General features: G+C 35.5%; 1 protein-coding gene across 1 annotated transcript in view; it reads left to right on the top strand.

Annotated features, from left to right (window-relative positions):
• Nucleotides 1–16,906, top strand: part of LOC126974915 (syntaxin-binding protein 5) — a 230,424-nt gene that overhangs the window by 166,418 nt on the left and 47,100 nt on the right. The window contains exon 2 of the mRNA XM_050822654.1: nt 2,105–2,202. Coding sequence (XP_050678611.1) covers nt 2,105–2,202 — 98 coding nt within the window. The remainder of the gene's footprint in view (nt 1–2,104; nt 2,203–16,906) is intronic.

Here is a 16,906-nt window from a genome sequence, read left to right as displayed (position 1 = left end):
TTGTACAAATAGTTTTTTTTTATGATAACTCAAGCGAATACACTCAGAGATGTTCTTGCGACGTTAAAAGGCATTTATATTCTCAATGTTGATACCTTTGGAATTCTTTTTGATGTCATTTCTAATATACTAGATACTACTACCGCTTTGGAAACAATTGGCGCTCTGAGAGAGAAGAAGCTGCGCAAGAAACTCTTTAAGCTCGTTTTCTCAAGAAACGTTAGTTTCCGAAGCGTTGACAGTGTTTTAACTGAAACCAAAAAGTATTCTAAGAATTCAATTTTGAGAAAATTAAGGCCTTTTATGCCATTTAATATCTTAAGTGTTGGCAGATTATTAACGAATGTTTTATTTATCATGCTTATTATTAATAGGGTAGCTATACATACATACACACTTCAGCCAAAAGACTTCAACTACAAGACAAGGGTTTCCCCAAAGAACCTTATGCGTACCAAGTACCAACACTGCGACTTTCAGTAAGTGGTCGTCATTCGAGGACTTTTCTGTCCCACCAGTCGTCTATCCTTCGAGCTATATGCCAGTTCCATTTAAAGAACCAAAATCAGCTATTATTAAAATATTAAAAATAAAATATTAGTGCTGTCTAGGGACACTCGAAAAAAGCGAAGCATTTAAAACGGCATAGAACAGCTCAGTACAAAAAAAGGTGTTTTAACCAAACCATTCTAGTTTTGTAGTTTCAGTCATCGTCTACGCAGCACCTCATTTATTACCATAAAAAAGAATCTTATCTATATTATTTCGTGTGATAGAAAAGTTTAACAAATAAATTCCGTCGCGGCAACCACCGTTCGCATATGACATATCTCGGTAGGAATGTTAACATATAATTTTTATGAGTGCCAATTTTTACTCAATAATAAGTAATTTCTTTCACAGTTATGTGAAAGAATAAGAATAATACTAACGTTATTAAGTACTCTGAGTATTCAAAAATACATAATTTTCAAAACCGTTATTCCATACGGAAAATTGCGAACGTTTTAATTCAGCCGGTCAAAATCGGTTGATACGTTCGTGAGTTATCGTTGACGAAAGAAAACCGAAAAATAGTGTTTTTTCGGAATTACTTCGAAATTACACCAGATCTCAATATTGAAAGGTCCTAAGAAGCTTCCCTGACTATTCCCGCGATGGTGTCCGTATGTCTGTATGCATGTATGTATGTGTGTGTGTGTGTATGGATGAAATTTTCTAAATGTGTTTTTTTAGGAATAGTTTTTAAACAGTTTTACCGATCGACTGGAAACTGCGTGAAAATCGGTTTATTCATTCAAAAGTAATTACGGTTTAAAAATATATAAAGTGGGGTTTTATTTAACTTTTATCAGACTGTAAATTTATTAGAACTTTTTATTTAACTCTTTGGGGTCAAAATCGTCATAAGTACAATTTGAAGCGTTTAGGTGTGGAATTAAGGGTCAACTGCTCACCTTTTTTTTGCAACCTATCAAAAGAAAATAAATAACAACAAAAACACCTACTTTTTGAAGTCACTCTGAGGCATTTCGCTTCCGATTGGGCCAGAATGGAAATACAATTCTGTAATACCATATTTCAAAATGCCATTTTAATGAAATGTAAATAATTATTTTATATATAATATTTTATTTTATTTGTTTTTGTTTGTTGTATTAATTTGAATAATAATTTGCTGTAATTAATGTAATAAAATCAATTTTATTTATTCTATTGTTGGTAATTTTTTTTAATCTGTTATAAGTAAAAACTGTAGGACCATTTAATTATTATTATAAAATAAATCATTTTATTATGTATTTATTATAATTTAATTATATTGTGATTTAATTTTTAATTTATGACATAAGTAATCGCGATTAATCTTATTTGAAACAAATAAATTTTACTTTTAAAAGTACTCATTTGCTTTTTACATAAGAATGTTATTTTCGCCTATAATTAAGGTAGCACTCAACTTATTCTTGTCTATATATTTTTTTTATGTATTAGTGTTATGAAATATAATATAATAATAAATGAAGAATTATGAATTACTTTGTGTGCTAATGAAATAGAGAGTAATACAGAGTTGTTTATGTCTACGTTTGTTTGTCCGCAGACATTTCGGCACGGGTTCCCGTTCTCACCCACGGCGCTGGCCTGGGACCCCATCCAGAAGCTGTTGGCCATCGGTGACAAGAGTGGCAGCCTCAGAATGTATCCTTTACTGAACCACATAAACACTATCTATCTAATTGTAATAAAGGTAAAGTGCAACAGCCCATGTACATTTACCAGTGGGAGGCTCCTTTGCGCCGGATGCCGGCTAGATTATGAGTACCACAACAGTAGCAGTAATGTGTAAGCATTACTGTGTTTCGGTCTGAAGGGTGCCGTAGCTAGTGAAATAACTGGGCAAATGAGACATGACAACTTATGTCTCAAGGTGACGAGCGCAAGTGTAGTGCCGCTCAGAATTTTTGGGTTTTCCAAGAATCCTGAGCGGCACTGCATTGTAATGGGCAGGCGTATCAATTACCATCAACTGAACGTCCTGCTCGTCTCGTCCCTTACTGTCATAAAAGAAAAAAAGTTTTAGTATGTTAATGATACTGAAATAGTAAAAATTGTGTTTTTTTTTTGCGTCACAAAATTGGAAAAATAATAAAGTTAGCTGTAATTACTGACGAGTGCATTGTTGAGAGATAAAGACCGGGTCAGTGTAAACTATCACCAGAGATCAGCCATTGGCAACATTCTAGATCAAATATTTAAACAATAAACACTTTAATTACTAAATAATTACTACATATAAATTAAATGGGAGTGTCTGTTTGTAATATTGAAATAACCGTTTTTTACTACATGTATATGAACATACATAAAAATATAGTTTTACAATTTTCGTCTGTCTGTCTGATTGTACCGGCTTATCTCTGAAATGGCTGGACCGATTTTGACGGGACTTTAATTGGCAGGTAATGGCGATGTAATAAGGGGGAACTTAGGCTACGTTTATTTTAGAAATATAAAGTAATGTTGCAATGTCCAAGTAACGGTCGGCTTTTTTTTAAATATAAAAATATGGATTACAATGTAATATCGTACAATAAACATTTGTAATAAATACGCCTGAGGGTGTTCGCTCTATCCCAGTCCGTGGTGTCATTAAGAAAATCGTTTATGCTATAGTAACCTTTCCCACGCAAACGTTTTTTAACAATTCTTTTAAATTTCGTAACACACTTGTTTTGGAAATTTTCTGGGATCATATTATGGAAGCATATACATCGCCCAACAAAAGACTTACTAACTCGACCCAACCGAGTAGTAGGCATAACAAGTTTATGTTTGATCCTCGTGTTAACATTTTGAATGTCACAGTTTCTAGAAAATTCCCCAATGTGCTTATATACATACAGATAATAATCATTCGGGTCGATTTCCGTCAAAAGTTCAACAAATTAAAAAAAACTAAATATGCAGTTATTGTTTTCTTATAAATCGAGAGCATGACTCCTTTCACGACTTTTCTCTAATACTCGTAGTTTCCCACTTGGCCATCACCGCCCTTCTCAAAAAACCAGTCTGTATACAAATGAATGTTAATAAGTTAATGTTGAAGAAAAAGAATCTTAAGTTTAAATGTTTTATTAATGAGCTAGCTTGGTTCTTTACTTAAGCACAAGCTTAGTATTTGCCCCGCCACGATCACGGTCGAAGTATAATGTGGCTGGGATACTCTGGGGTTTCCTCGAGAGTGTTAGTGAGTAGTGATGAGGATACTCTATCGGGAATAAGTGCATTAAAGGTTTAACTGAAACGGCTTACTATAATAATGTTTTTGCAAAAAATAATTCAAATATTTATTTTAGAACTAAATAATTATTCTCTATATCAACATATTGAAGTTAGTACAAATTTACCGATAAAAATTATGACGTTCAATACATATTAATATTTTTATATCAATGCAATATAATTTATTGTATTAAAGTTCATTGTTCAGCAAATGATCCAAATAGATTGTTAATATAGAGGTCTTTTAATCTATACTATTATAATATTATAAAGCTGCAGTGTTTGTTTGTTTGAACGCGCTAATCTCTGGTACTACTGGTCCGATTTGAATGATTCTTTCAGTGTTGGGTAGTCCATTTATCGAGGAAGGCTATAGGATATGTTTTTTTTTTTCAAAATTAGGGATCCGTAATAAAATTGCTATTTTGTAACACAAGGTGTAAAATTGAAAACCTATTTTTGCGTGCGCTGCAAAAACTATTGACAATAGAACAAAATGATGTACAGGCTATAATATAGGCAATATTTTATCTCGGTATTTCCACGGAAACGAGAAAAACGCGGGTGAAACCGCGGGGCACAGCTAGTTTTTAATAAAATTGTCAGATATATTTCAGAGACGAGCAACCTCACTTCAAATGAAAAAAAAATCAAACCGATTCATAAACAACTGAGTTCAGATAACACAAAATATGAATTAAGGACGTCCTCCTGTTAGAGTTAAATATCTATTTGTTCTTTAAACGAGCAATTCTTGTATAGGTATATATAATCTGAATCTCGGAAACGGCTTCAACGATTTTAATGAAAATTAGTATACAGGTAGTTTCGGGGCGTGAAATCGATCTAGCTATGTGATGAAGATATTTTATTTTTATTTAAAAAAAATGTAAAAAAAACTTTTTTTTTTATTTAGTATGAAAATAATAAAAGTTATAGTAATATAAGATATGAATGATTTTATACAATAATAGGTTATAGTTAATATAAAGTTAATTTAGTTTTATGTTATTAAAATATCTTTAAATTTCTTTATTAATATTTTTTTTATTTTTACAAAGTTTCACTACATATGTTTCAATTTTAGAAAATGTAGTTTTATCCGTGTTTTAATGAGAAACAGCTACAATAACATTAGAATACAAAGGTAAATTTCGCCACTATATACAAGACTATAATAGTTCAGTGGGGGCATTGGGTGATCCGGAAAGCAGAAGACCCCGGTTCGAATCTAGATGTCATATTAGTTTTTATTTGTTCAAGTTTTGTACATTCTTAAAAATCCGAGCAAGGCTCGGTTCTCCGGATATTTATATTTATAGCTGAGCATACATTAGACTTATTTAGTTTATTTATAAATATTTGCATCCTAAGCCAAGTATCGTTGATCTGCATGCCATAATACAAAACGCAGCTTTATGCGGAGGTAGCAGGTTCGATGCCTGGCAAGTAGCCAGTTCGATCCGGTGAATACTGATTTAGTAGCTCGGAAGTGGAACGGAGATAGCTTCATCCGGGAGAGCCTTAAATGTACCGGAAGCGGCGCCATTTTAGGAAGCACTGTGATTCAGAATAGCAAATGCACGCTTAAAAATCTTTTTTTCAATGATAATTTCATTTTTCTGTTCAGATAGAATGTCTGAAAGTGATAAATATACGTAGATACGACTACGTTACAATTTAGTACCCATTTTTTTTTTAAATGTTATCACCGGTACGGAGAAGTTAATATTTGATATTTCAGTTTATTTCTAAACTCGAACTGAGTAATAAGGTCTTGACAGTGTTTTTAAGGTTTTTAATTTGTTGTAGGAGAGTTTTTATTATGTCGTCTGTATCTGTCGATTTATCGAAACTTCTGGTAGATATTCTGTTTTCTAAATACATATCATTTACATAAAGCAATATATAGATTATACTATGTAGACATATCTATTGATATCAAATAAAAACCAATATACGGGTTGCACTCCGGGAGTGCCGGTAGAAGTGAAAACTTGAACATTAACGTTATGCATTTTTGAATATTTTTGAATGGTTAGGGAAAATTTATGAATAATTTTACAAAATAATAAAAATAAATACAATTATAACTATCGCCTTTGGGGCTGTCTTCGTTAGTGGCAAAGCTAAAAAAAAAACAAATAATTAAACTGTAAAAATATTTCTCAGCTTAGATTCGATCCCTAGACCTCGCAGTGTTTCGTCTTCGCAATCACAATGATTGAAACACTGGTCCAATGACCGTATGATCATTAAGTTGAAATAGCCGAACTATAATTAGGTAGAAGTATAAATCTTTCATCCATAATTTCAACGACTGTCTTACGAATTATCGATCAGGTTACGGGTCCTGACGCGAGTTTAACATTTTATACCCATCCCAAGAAAAGTACTCAACGCCGCTAAAGAAGTTTTTACTTCAATAAGAAAACTTTTGATTCCTAAAATTTAATAATAACCCTATATATTTTGTATGTTATTTCTGAATCAAAGAACGACAGATAGAAAGTTTCGTTATTCGCCCTGAGCTTCGCCCTTGTTACAAATTACAAGTCACTTAACATTTACAAGTAACAGATTAATGGATCGTTGTAACTACACTAAGACGCTGCGCCCTGTCCTGACGGAAAGCCTGAAACTCACTGAATACAACATCCTTGAAACCGATTCCACATCGCAATCAAAGTGAATTTATTGAATGTTTTCAGGAACGCTTACAATTTACCTGCAGCTTATTGTAAGGCAGATGATTGTTTCCATTTTAATTAAAACCAACCCGTGGTCTCCGCCGACGCCTGGCTCCCGAGATCTGCTATTGTGCCGTGTTCGTTAATCGAGTGTTGGTTCGTAGAATAGGTACACCACTGTTTTCGGACAGATTGGAAATATATGCGTAGCTATTTTAAAAAAAACTAACTTTCGGCAAACGGGTTAGCTATAATATATATATAATCAAATTAAATGAACTCCTATAAAAGCAGCACACAAACTATAATAACATCATCCACATAAACAAAATATTCATAAAATTAAAAGTACTGGGCCAAACTATGTCACATTTTTATGACACCGAATGGCAATCATTCCGTATCACGATAATCGGCGTAATATGTGTACATACATAAAAAAATACCGATCGAATTGAGAACGTGCTTCTTTTTGAAGTCGGTTAATAATAAATTAAATATTCCAAAATATCATATTATATTCTGTCATTTATAACCATCATTAATTAAGTTCACGTTAGATTGACCACGCGACCCATGAACTACGAGAGAACTATTAGTTTGCTTTTTTATATTCGGGTCACCTGATGGTATGGTATGGTTTTTTTTTTATGAAAATAAGGGACAAGACGAGCAGGACGTTCAGCTGATGGTAATTGATACGCCCTGCCCATTACAATGCAGTGCCGCTCAGGATTCTTGAAACCCCCAAAAATTCTGAGCGGCACTACAACTGCGCTCGTCACCTTGAGACAAGATGTTAAGTCTCATTTGCCCAGTAATTTCACTAGCTACGGCGCCCTTCAGACCGAAACACAGTAATGCTTACACATTACTGCTTCACGGCAGAAATAGGCGCCGTTGTGGTACCCATAATCTAGCCGGCATCCTGTGCAAAGGAGCCTCCCACTGGTAAAATGGTATAGGGGCGTATGGTATGCGTGCAGTATTGGCTAGTAACTCCAACCAGCTAAGCTCCTTCCAAAAGTTCAGAACATTCCTGGGGTGTTCGCGGACTTCTAGGAGTGATCTCGTATTCGTTATGGTTTTTGCCCGTTGGTTGGCCACCCCCACACGTTCCTAGATTACGTGAATGACCGTTTCGTCCTCAACTGGACAGCCTCTGAACTTAGGACTGTCCGTCACGCCGTTTTTGAAACGGTGCTTGTTTAGTGATGTGTGTCCCGTAAAGTGCCCACCACTATATGGATGTCATGTCTGTTAAGGCGACGTGTCAGTTTGGGCGATAGTGCAGGTATCGCTTCTTTCGACTGTCTACAGCTTGTGACATTCATCCATCGGGTGTTTTGTAGCTTGTTGGTGAGATAGCGTATCCATGAGCGCATTTGGCTGAAGGGCAGTGGCAGAAGTGGAAATGGACCAGCCACTTGAGTTGCCGATGATCGCCTTGCAAGTTCATCTGAACCTCACCTGAATTATGTGATCACCGCAGCCCGTACTCTCTTGTAACAACAGAGGAATCACAAGAGCGTTGCCGGCCGTTATAAAGCATCGAATAAACGTACATATGATTTTGAAAATCGAATATCGTATTTTTCAAAATTTTCTAACCGGGAGCTCCGTGGTGAGAGTCATTTGTTCTACCTATTGCAACATGCTTTATTGAGTGTTATTATATTACAACCTGAGAGTTGAACAAAGCAAACAGAGTCTTATAACGAGGCGGTACCCGAACGGTTAGCTCAGTTGGTTAGAGCACCGGCACGGAACGCCGCGCCGGAGGTCGTGAGTCCGAAACCCGCATCGTTCATAAAATTTTGTTTTTCAATTTTTATTTGTGTATTAATCCTAGAAGTGAGGGTTATCACTTTAAAAAAAACATAACATATTGTTTAAATTTACAAGAGCGACATCTCAAGTCAATTTCCTAATATGCAAATGTTGGGGTTGAGCAGGTTATCAACTGTAAAGTAGATCCTGTAGATGAAGCCACAGCCTGAGAGTTGAACAAAGCAAACAGAGTTTTATAACGAGGCGGTACTCGAACGGTTAACTCAGTTGGTTAGAGCACCGGCACGGAACGCCGGAGGTCGTGGGTTAGAATGCCGCATCGCAATGTTTTTCAAATTTTATTTGTGTGTTATTATATTAACTATGCTAAGCTGGGCTTATGTTATTTTTACTTATGTGTTATGGTGTATAACACACGTTGAACGATGGATGAGTCAGCAGTAATATTAAGGCACAATGTACACGCTCGTATTCGTTATGGATGTTCCATCAGAGTGTAATGTCGGAGATGAGAGAGCCTTTACGACACTTTTACGACGTTCGACACCCATCTTCACGTTGTAAATTATATTAATGGTAATAATATTACTCTGTTAATATTCGTATCATGACGCTGCCATGTGCTATTTCAATGATTTTGTAGATATTTCTTGATTTATAACGTGTGAATTATCTACTCTATAACATCTTGTTAACATTTATGTATTTGTAAAGGAACATATAACTATAAAAGGTTATAGATCACTGGCCTGTATAAATACCACTGGACAGGCTGGAGTGTTTAGAGAACTAATTTTGACGAAGTATTTTTGTTATTTATACTTCAAGAGTCAACGTAGTAAAGTACACAGATTTTTATTTGTAAATAGTTTCCCACCATCTATCGATGTTTACTGAGGTTGTCATCAATAGTTTTAGTACCGCAGACTCTCGCTACATGGCCAACAGCGCCAAAATGGCGAATATCAAACAGGCACAAAAGCATTTTGACAGCCGCCAGTCCAGTGGTACATAGTCAGTGTTATAGATAGAAGTGACACCCAGTCGAATTGTAATAATATTTTATAAAACTTGTTACATAATAAAATGCGATAAGATTATTTATTTAGGCCAGTTGTTCAAGTTATAGAAAAATCTAGATGAATAGGTCTAGATTAGTTCACCAACAATGCGGATCTGTACTTTAAAATTTTTAACCGACTTCGAAAAGGTGGAGGGTCGGTATTTTTTTTATGTATGTACACTGATTCTTATGTAGTTTGATACGGAATGTTTGCCATTTAGTTTGCCACCTCGTATACAAATCTTGTATCCTTAATATTAATAAAATACTATTATTTGTATGTGCTACGTACGTATTAATAGGTTTGAATTCGGTGCCAAGCCAAATGTAATAGCAGGTACCTACACTCGCCACACGTGACTTTGAGCGGGATAGCTTCGTCTAGAAGCAAATAATCCCAGCGGGCAGACACCAACTTAAACATAGGAAGCACATACAAATAAAAGCATTTTAATAATATTAAAGGTACAAGATTTGCATAATATTTAACACACCTCATTAAATACTATGCCCCTTACTTCTGAAGTGATATTAGGACGATATGGAACCATCGTGTAAAATTGCGTTAAAACTGGTTAAGTCGTTGCAACTCCTGAAAGAAAATATTGGCAGCGATGATCACTTACTGTCAGATGAGTCTCACCCGCTTTTCCTGCTGTTGTTAACAGTTTGATATCAAAGCATAATATTTTGTTAAAACAGCAGCAGCTCTGTCTATCGAGTGACGCAAGCAAAAACATTAAAATTTAAAAGCATTTCTTTGTAGCAACAGTATAAATGTAGATTTATTCAGAATCCATTAGCATTTAGCGGCGAAACCACGCCAGCCCCCGCCTAGAGAGCTGTGGCTTTGATAAAGAAGAACATATGAAGCTCCCCTGAACAAGTTATGGATGAGGGTGATTTTTAAACTAAAACCTAAGTGGTCGAGAATACCAACGATCATTGGTTAGTGTTAAACAAACCATTAACAAAATCTTATCTGTTCAAGTAATAACGGCAAATCGTGCCCACTTTCAAAAATCACCCCCTGGCTGTGTTTTCAACTAATAAATTAACCGCTCGTTTTTTTCAAGAATGCACGCAGTAGAAAATACTTAAGGGCTAGTTAAGTTTTGCGATCGCTTGTCGCTTGTTGTTGACAAAAAAAAAAAACAAGAAGCTGTATATAATAAAGATTTAATTTTTGTTACAACACCATTCACTCGTGAGCCTTGTTCATTGGTCCGGGACTACTATCAGGGTACCCATCGCTCCACCACCGTATCCACCGCTAGTGACGGTCAAGATGGATTATTAACTGGCATTCAGAGCAAAGAAACACAAGTATGATATCGCCTTAGGGAGAGTCGACGCTAATGACAAAGCAAATAATTAAACTGCAAAAAAAAATTCACGGCTGAGATTCGATTCCTCGACCTCGCAGTGTTTCAGTTTCGCAATCACAATCATTCGACCACTAGTCCAATGACCGTATGATCATTAAGTTGAAATAACCGAACTATAAATAGTTAGAAGTATAAATATTTCATCCATAATTTCTACGACTGTCTTACGAATTTTCGATCAGGCTACGTGTCCTGACGCCAGTTTAACATTTTAGACCCATCCCAAGAAATGTGCTCAGCGTCGCCTATGAAGATTTCACTTCAATAATATACAAATTTTGTTTCACTGTAAACATTATAAAACATTGCAGTATTACTAAAGTAACGTCGTCGTAGAATTCGCTCCAGATCAAACATTCTATTAAAATAATAATCAGGTAATAAATCCGACTTGATAAAAGGCATTAAAGGCATTTATTTTCTCAAAATTGATTCCTTTAGAATTATTTATGATGTCATTTCTAATAACTACTACGAGTAGATACTACTACCGCTTCGGTAACTAATGGCGCTCTGAGAGAGAATTAGCGGCGCAAGAAATTCTCCCAGCATTCTTTTTTTGCGCTCTTTTCAATAAAAATATACAATATTGTACAGTCATTTCTATCGCTATAAAATAATCACAATCTAGTCCCAGGCTCTCCGATCATTTAGATATTCAGCAGTGGAGTAATACTATTTACGACAGAGCCATTTTTTTTTATAAAACATTTAAATTTATTTATAGATAATGCCTGAACAGTGGCTGGGACTTTATTATAGAAGCTATTAGCTTAAAGCTATTATGTATCCTATGAAGCCTACTAGAATTAGTTACAAGCAATCCCTTATTTCAAGTGTTATAATAATGAAAATCACTATTAAGAGCGTGTAATGTGTACAGTACACATACGTAACTATAGTTAGTATCGTGAAGCTCGCTAAATAGTCCCGCTCGACAAACAAAACCACAACCCTCGTACAGAAAGGTAAAGCAGTTCTGTTTAACAGTATTTAATATTTTAGTTAACACAACCTCACCGGATCTCCGCTACAGGTCCGGTCCCTCATACAACATACATTCGCTGTGTTTAAATGGTGATCTGTTTTCACTTGCTCGACGTACGTTACAACATCTGTTCTCATTATTATTCATGTCGTAATGTTCTCTTCTCGTAAACATTGTCCCTGAATATTTTAATGAAAATTCTGATTTAATGAATTTTTTCATGAATAAAAGTTTAAAAGGAATTCAATTCAAATTCGTATTCAAAATAGGATGTCACATCACTTATTGATAGTCAAAAACTACCACCCATTCCAAAATGAATGCCTCAGACCTGAGAAGAGTGGGCGCAACAAGTTCAGCTGGTTTTTTTTTCATCAAAAGAATATGTTTAGAAAGTAATATTGTACAATTAAACTTATTAATTAATAGTCTGACGGCGGTCGCTCCATTCCCAATCTGTGGTATCATTAAGAGAGTCAGTTATGCCATAGTAACCTTTAATAAACAAACGTTTTTTAATTATTAACTATATTTGAAATTATCTCATTTCTGTTCAGATCAGTTAGCACTATTTAATGAGGGGCGTGCATTCCATATAGGCAATTAGGCAATGCCTACTTAATGTAGCTTAGTAAATTAATATATACCACTAGTATTAAAGTTAATTTAATTACGCCATTCTTTATCCAAAGTTCTACTGAACACTTTTTGACTTACTCGTTTAAGGCATGGACTATTTGACGTTTGAGTATGTTTGTTGCATCACTTTACATATTATATTGTAATTGAAATGATTTGTAAAACGATGAAAATCTAAATATTGATTTAAAAGAGTGGCAATGAGTTTCTTGCTACTTCTTCTCATTAGCTCAACCCTTTACGAAGTAGCGGTAGATTCAATAAGAAAAAATATCTTTTTTGACATTCATAAGTGTCATTACCATGACTTACATGAATAAAGTTATTTTGATTTGAACACTCACCCAGTAAGTTTGACCTTACGCTAATCTATCTATCACTAGATCTAGACTCTACAGTGCCTACCTTACTAGAAAATCAATGCACGTCCCTGTATTTACGTATTTAGACGTCGCTTCATTGTGTGTCTTCTACCGCATTTATCACGGGGAGTGTTCGAAGAGCTGTTTAACCTGATTCCTGCCGCCGAATTCACCCTTCGCACGACACGCCACTAGTTAGGATATCATCCTCACCAGCTGGATGTGTGGCGGTCCTCCACAGTGCGGTTTTCAAGGAGCTTTCTTCCACGTACTACAAAGCTGTGGAATGAGCTTCCTTGTGCGGTGTTTCCGGGACGATACGACATGGGTACCTTCAAAAAAAGCGCGTACACCTTCTTTAAAGGCCGGCAACGCTCCTGTGATTCCTCTGGTGTTGCAAGAGATTGTGGGCGGCGGTGATCACTTAACACCAGGTGACCCGTACGCTCGTTTGTCCTCCTATTCCATAAAAAAAAAATCTCTAATTATTACCAAAAACCTAATGTTACATGAAAAAAGAAATTCATTGAAGCAATTCTTTAAAAATATTTAATTATTGCGTGAGATATATATGCGTTAATACATACACTAACGATGATAATAAACCTTTAAATGTTCTCACATTTAGAGTGTAGAAAAACTGACAGCCCGATATTACGTGAACAAATTCTGATTTGCCAATGTGTGCAATAGCTAGTGTTTTTGTTTTCAAAATATTTAAGATCTAATGCCAAGGGTGGCTGTCTATTTACGACTTGAGATTCAAAATCGGATACAGTAACAATAACCGCCTCTCTTTCCTATATTCTTTCGCTTTCCTATTCCGATCAAGCTGTATCTCCGATAGAGAGGTTCTTTTGTTTCGCACGCTTTTTTGTTTGTACGGTGGGAGGCACCTTTACACAGGAAGCCGGCTAGATTATGGGTACCACAACAGCACCTATTTCTGCCGTGAAGCAGTTATGTGTGAACATTACTATTTTTCGGTCTGAAGGGCGCCGTAGCTAGTGAAATTACTGGGCAAATGAGATTTAAGATCTTATGTCTCAAGGTGACGAGCGCACTATAATTGCGCTGCTCAGAATTTTTGGTTTTTCAAGAATCCTGAGCGGCATTGCATTGTAATGGAGCTGAACGTCCTGCTCGTCTCATCCCTTATTTTACAAAAAGTGTGTAGCTGTCATCCCGCCATATTGTAACCAGGATCACACGTGTAACGGCCACCAAATGAGTCCCACCGGCGACGATGTTGCCTGGAGCGACACACTCCGGGAGCGATCCAATTACGTTTACTTTCCACAGATGACCGAACGTGGGTTTTAATTACTTCCAGCGCTGGACTATTTTAAAAACAGCTTTGTGATTCTTGTTTTATAATTGGTTTTTCTCTACTTCTTTCGTTGTTTAGCCGTAATTGGTTTGAATTTTCAAAAAGTGTACTCGTTTCCTGTTATTAAGTTAAACGGCATTGAAGTTGTAATATAATGTCATAGTCTATATAATTTGGTAATGTCTTAGAATAGGAATTATTTATTATAAAATGAAAATTACTTTTTTATATTTGAAAGGTAGACTTCGATTTAAAAATTTGAAAGATGAGTGCAAAGAGGAGGTAAATACTATGTAGTAAGAAGCGGTAACAGGCAGGACTGCCTCAGTAAAAATTGAAATTAAGTTTAGTATGAAACGTGCAGTCAGATTTGAATTAAATTAAATAATACATTTGAAATAGTGGTTAAAACTTAGTATCCCTTAGCACGAATTTGGATGTAAAAAATATTGTAGTTGATAGAGCTTTGGTCCACGATTACAATGATACCACTCTTATTACAAGGTAATGCACCGTTTTCGAGAAAATAACGAAAAAAATTGTAACCTAAATCACGTAAATAAACACTACTGACATCGCGGCGGGAGTCTAGAAACTGTCATAAAATGATTGTGGTTTCTTCCTAAAATATTTGGACAGGCAAAGGGTTTAAGCCCATACAGCCATAAATTGTATGAAAAACAGTGAAATGAAATGTAAAAAATAGTCTATGATAGATTAGTCGGCTTCATCAATAATTATTTCTAGATAAAAGGAAAACATTTATAAAAGGGTTTATTGTTCATGTTCATCAATCCCCAAACATCTATCGCCGCTGCCGCGGCAGGTTACGCTCGGCTCGTGCGTTGTTTTAACTGTTCTAACATAACCTAACCAATTTTATTCAATTGTAGTTCATAGAGCTTTGGTCCACGATTATAGTGCTACCATTCTTATTACAACGTAATACACAGTTTACAAGAAAAACCAATATAAAAGTCTACCCTCCCCCCTCCCTAATTTGTGAATGGGGGGAAACGCCTACAACTTGGTTCTGGCACTCGCCGGCCGCTTCCGCAGCACGCTACGCTCGGCTCGTACGTTGGTTTAACTGTTCTAACATAACCTAACCTAACCAATTTTAAAGAATTGTATATGATAGAGCTTTGGTCCACGATTATAGTGCTACCACTCTTATTACAACGTAATACACAGTTTTCAAGAAAAACAAAAATAAAAGTCTACCCTCCCTAATTTGTTAATGGGGGAAAACGCCTACAATTTGGTTCTGGCACTTGCCGGCCGCTGCCGCGGCACGCTACGCTCGGCTCGTGCGTTGTTTTAACTGTTCTAACATAACCTAACCTAACCAATTTTAATGAATTGCAGTTGATAGAGCTTTGGGGATTTATTACTTTTACTAATTTATGGCTGTATGAGCTTGAACCCTTTGCCTGTACTTATATTTTACTAAGAAACCAAAATCATTTTATGACAGTTTTTAGCCTTCCGCCGCGATGGCAGCGCTCATCAAATTTACGTGATTTATCGGTTAGAAATTTTTTCGTTATTTTTTTGGAAACGGTGCATTACCTTGTAATAAGAGTGGTATCATTGTAATCGTGGACTAAAGCTCTATCAACTACAATATTTTTTACATCCAAATTCGTGCTAAGGTATACTAAGTCCAACCCGAAATAGTACTTACAATTGGCGACGAAGTATAAATCGACTAAGTCTTCAAACTTAGGCGGTTTTTAGCGAACAGTTGCTTAATACGTAGTGGATTTCCACTATCTCCGTTTTTTTACTAGATTATATAGCCGTCATCTGTCAATCTGTCAATGACTGCACGTTTCATACAATCGAGTGAATCGCTTTTTTCTTAGAGAGTTTCGCTAGGATGGATGAGTGTTAGAAGCAGGTACAATAAACACAATGTATCCTACTAATATTATAAATGTGAAAATTTGTATGTCTGGATGTATGTTTGAATTTCTTTAACGCAAAAACTACTGAATGGATTTTGATGAAATTCTACAATAATATAGCTTACACACCAGAATAACATATAGGCTATAATTTATAAAAATATTGTGTGAATTATCTATACATATAAATAAAAATTGGATATTATGAATATATATACGGTACACATACACCAAAATAACATTTTTTACAATTTTTGTCCGTCTTTCTGACTGTCTGTCTGTCTGTTCCGACTAATCTCTGAAATGAATGTTGCAATGTCCAAGAAACGGTCTAACTCTTAAAAGAATTTATATGGCAAAACAACTTTTGCCGGGTCAGCTAGTTTTCCATATTATGTAAAAGCACACGTACGAAAGGTTGAACTTCGATCGGAGTTTCATTTACGTTATAAACTTGCAGGTAAATATCGTAGAAGCCCTTTTGATTTTCATAGCTCTAACTTCAACAAGTTGTGTGTGTATGTGTGTGTACGCGGGGACGACGACTGTTAAAGCTGTCAGCTGCAGTTATGAAAGCTCGGAGTAAACTTTAGAAATTATATCGTTGGACGACCAGCTCCGCCCGCGAGGGTTCCGCCGTTCATTTAACTTCATTGTTGTTGTTTGTTTTTGAGATTAAAGGCTGTACGTGTACGGATGAACTTACGTAATTGAAACCTTTACTACAGTTCGTTAAAAGGCAAAAAAGGCATTTATTTTTTCAGTTATTAATTCAAATTGATTCCCTTAGAATTCTTTTTGATGTCATTTCTAATATACTAGATACTACTACCGCTTTGGAAACAAATGGCGCTCTGAGATAGAAGAAGCGACAGAAGAAACTCTCCCAGAAATTTTTTTTGTGCTCTTTTCAATAAAAATATACAATATTGTACTGTCATTGTTATTGCTATAAAATA

This window comes from Leptidea sinapis, chromosome 34 (genome assembly GCF_905404315.1).
Source record: "Leptidea sinapis chromosome 34, ilLepSina1.1, whole genome shotgun sequence".
NCBI lineage: Eukaryota > Metazoa > Arthropoda > Insecta > Lepidoptera > Pieridae > Leptidea > Leptidea sinapis.
This window is presented reverse-complemented; position numbering and strand designations above follow the sequence as displayed.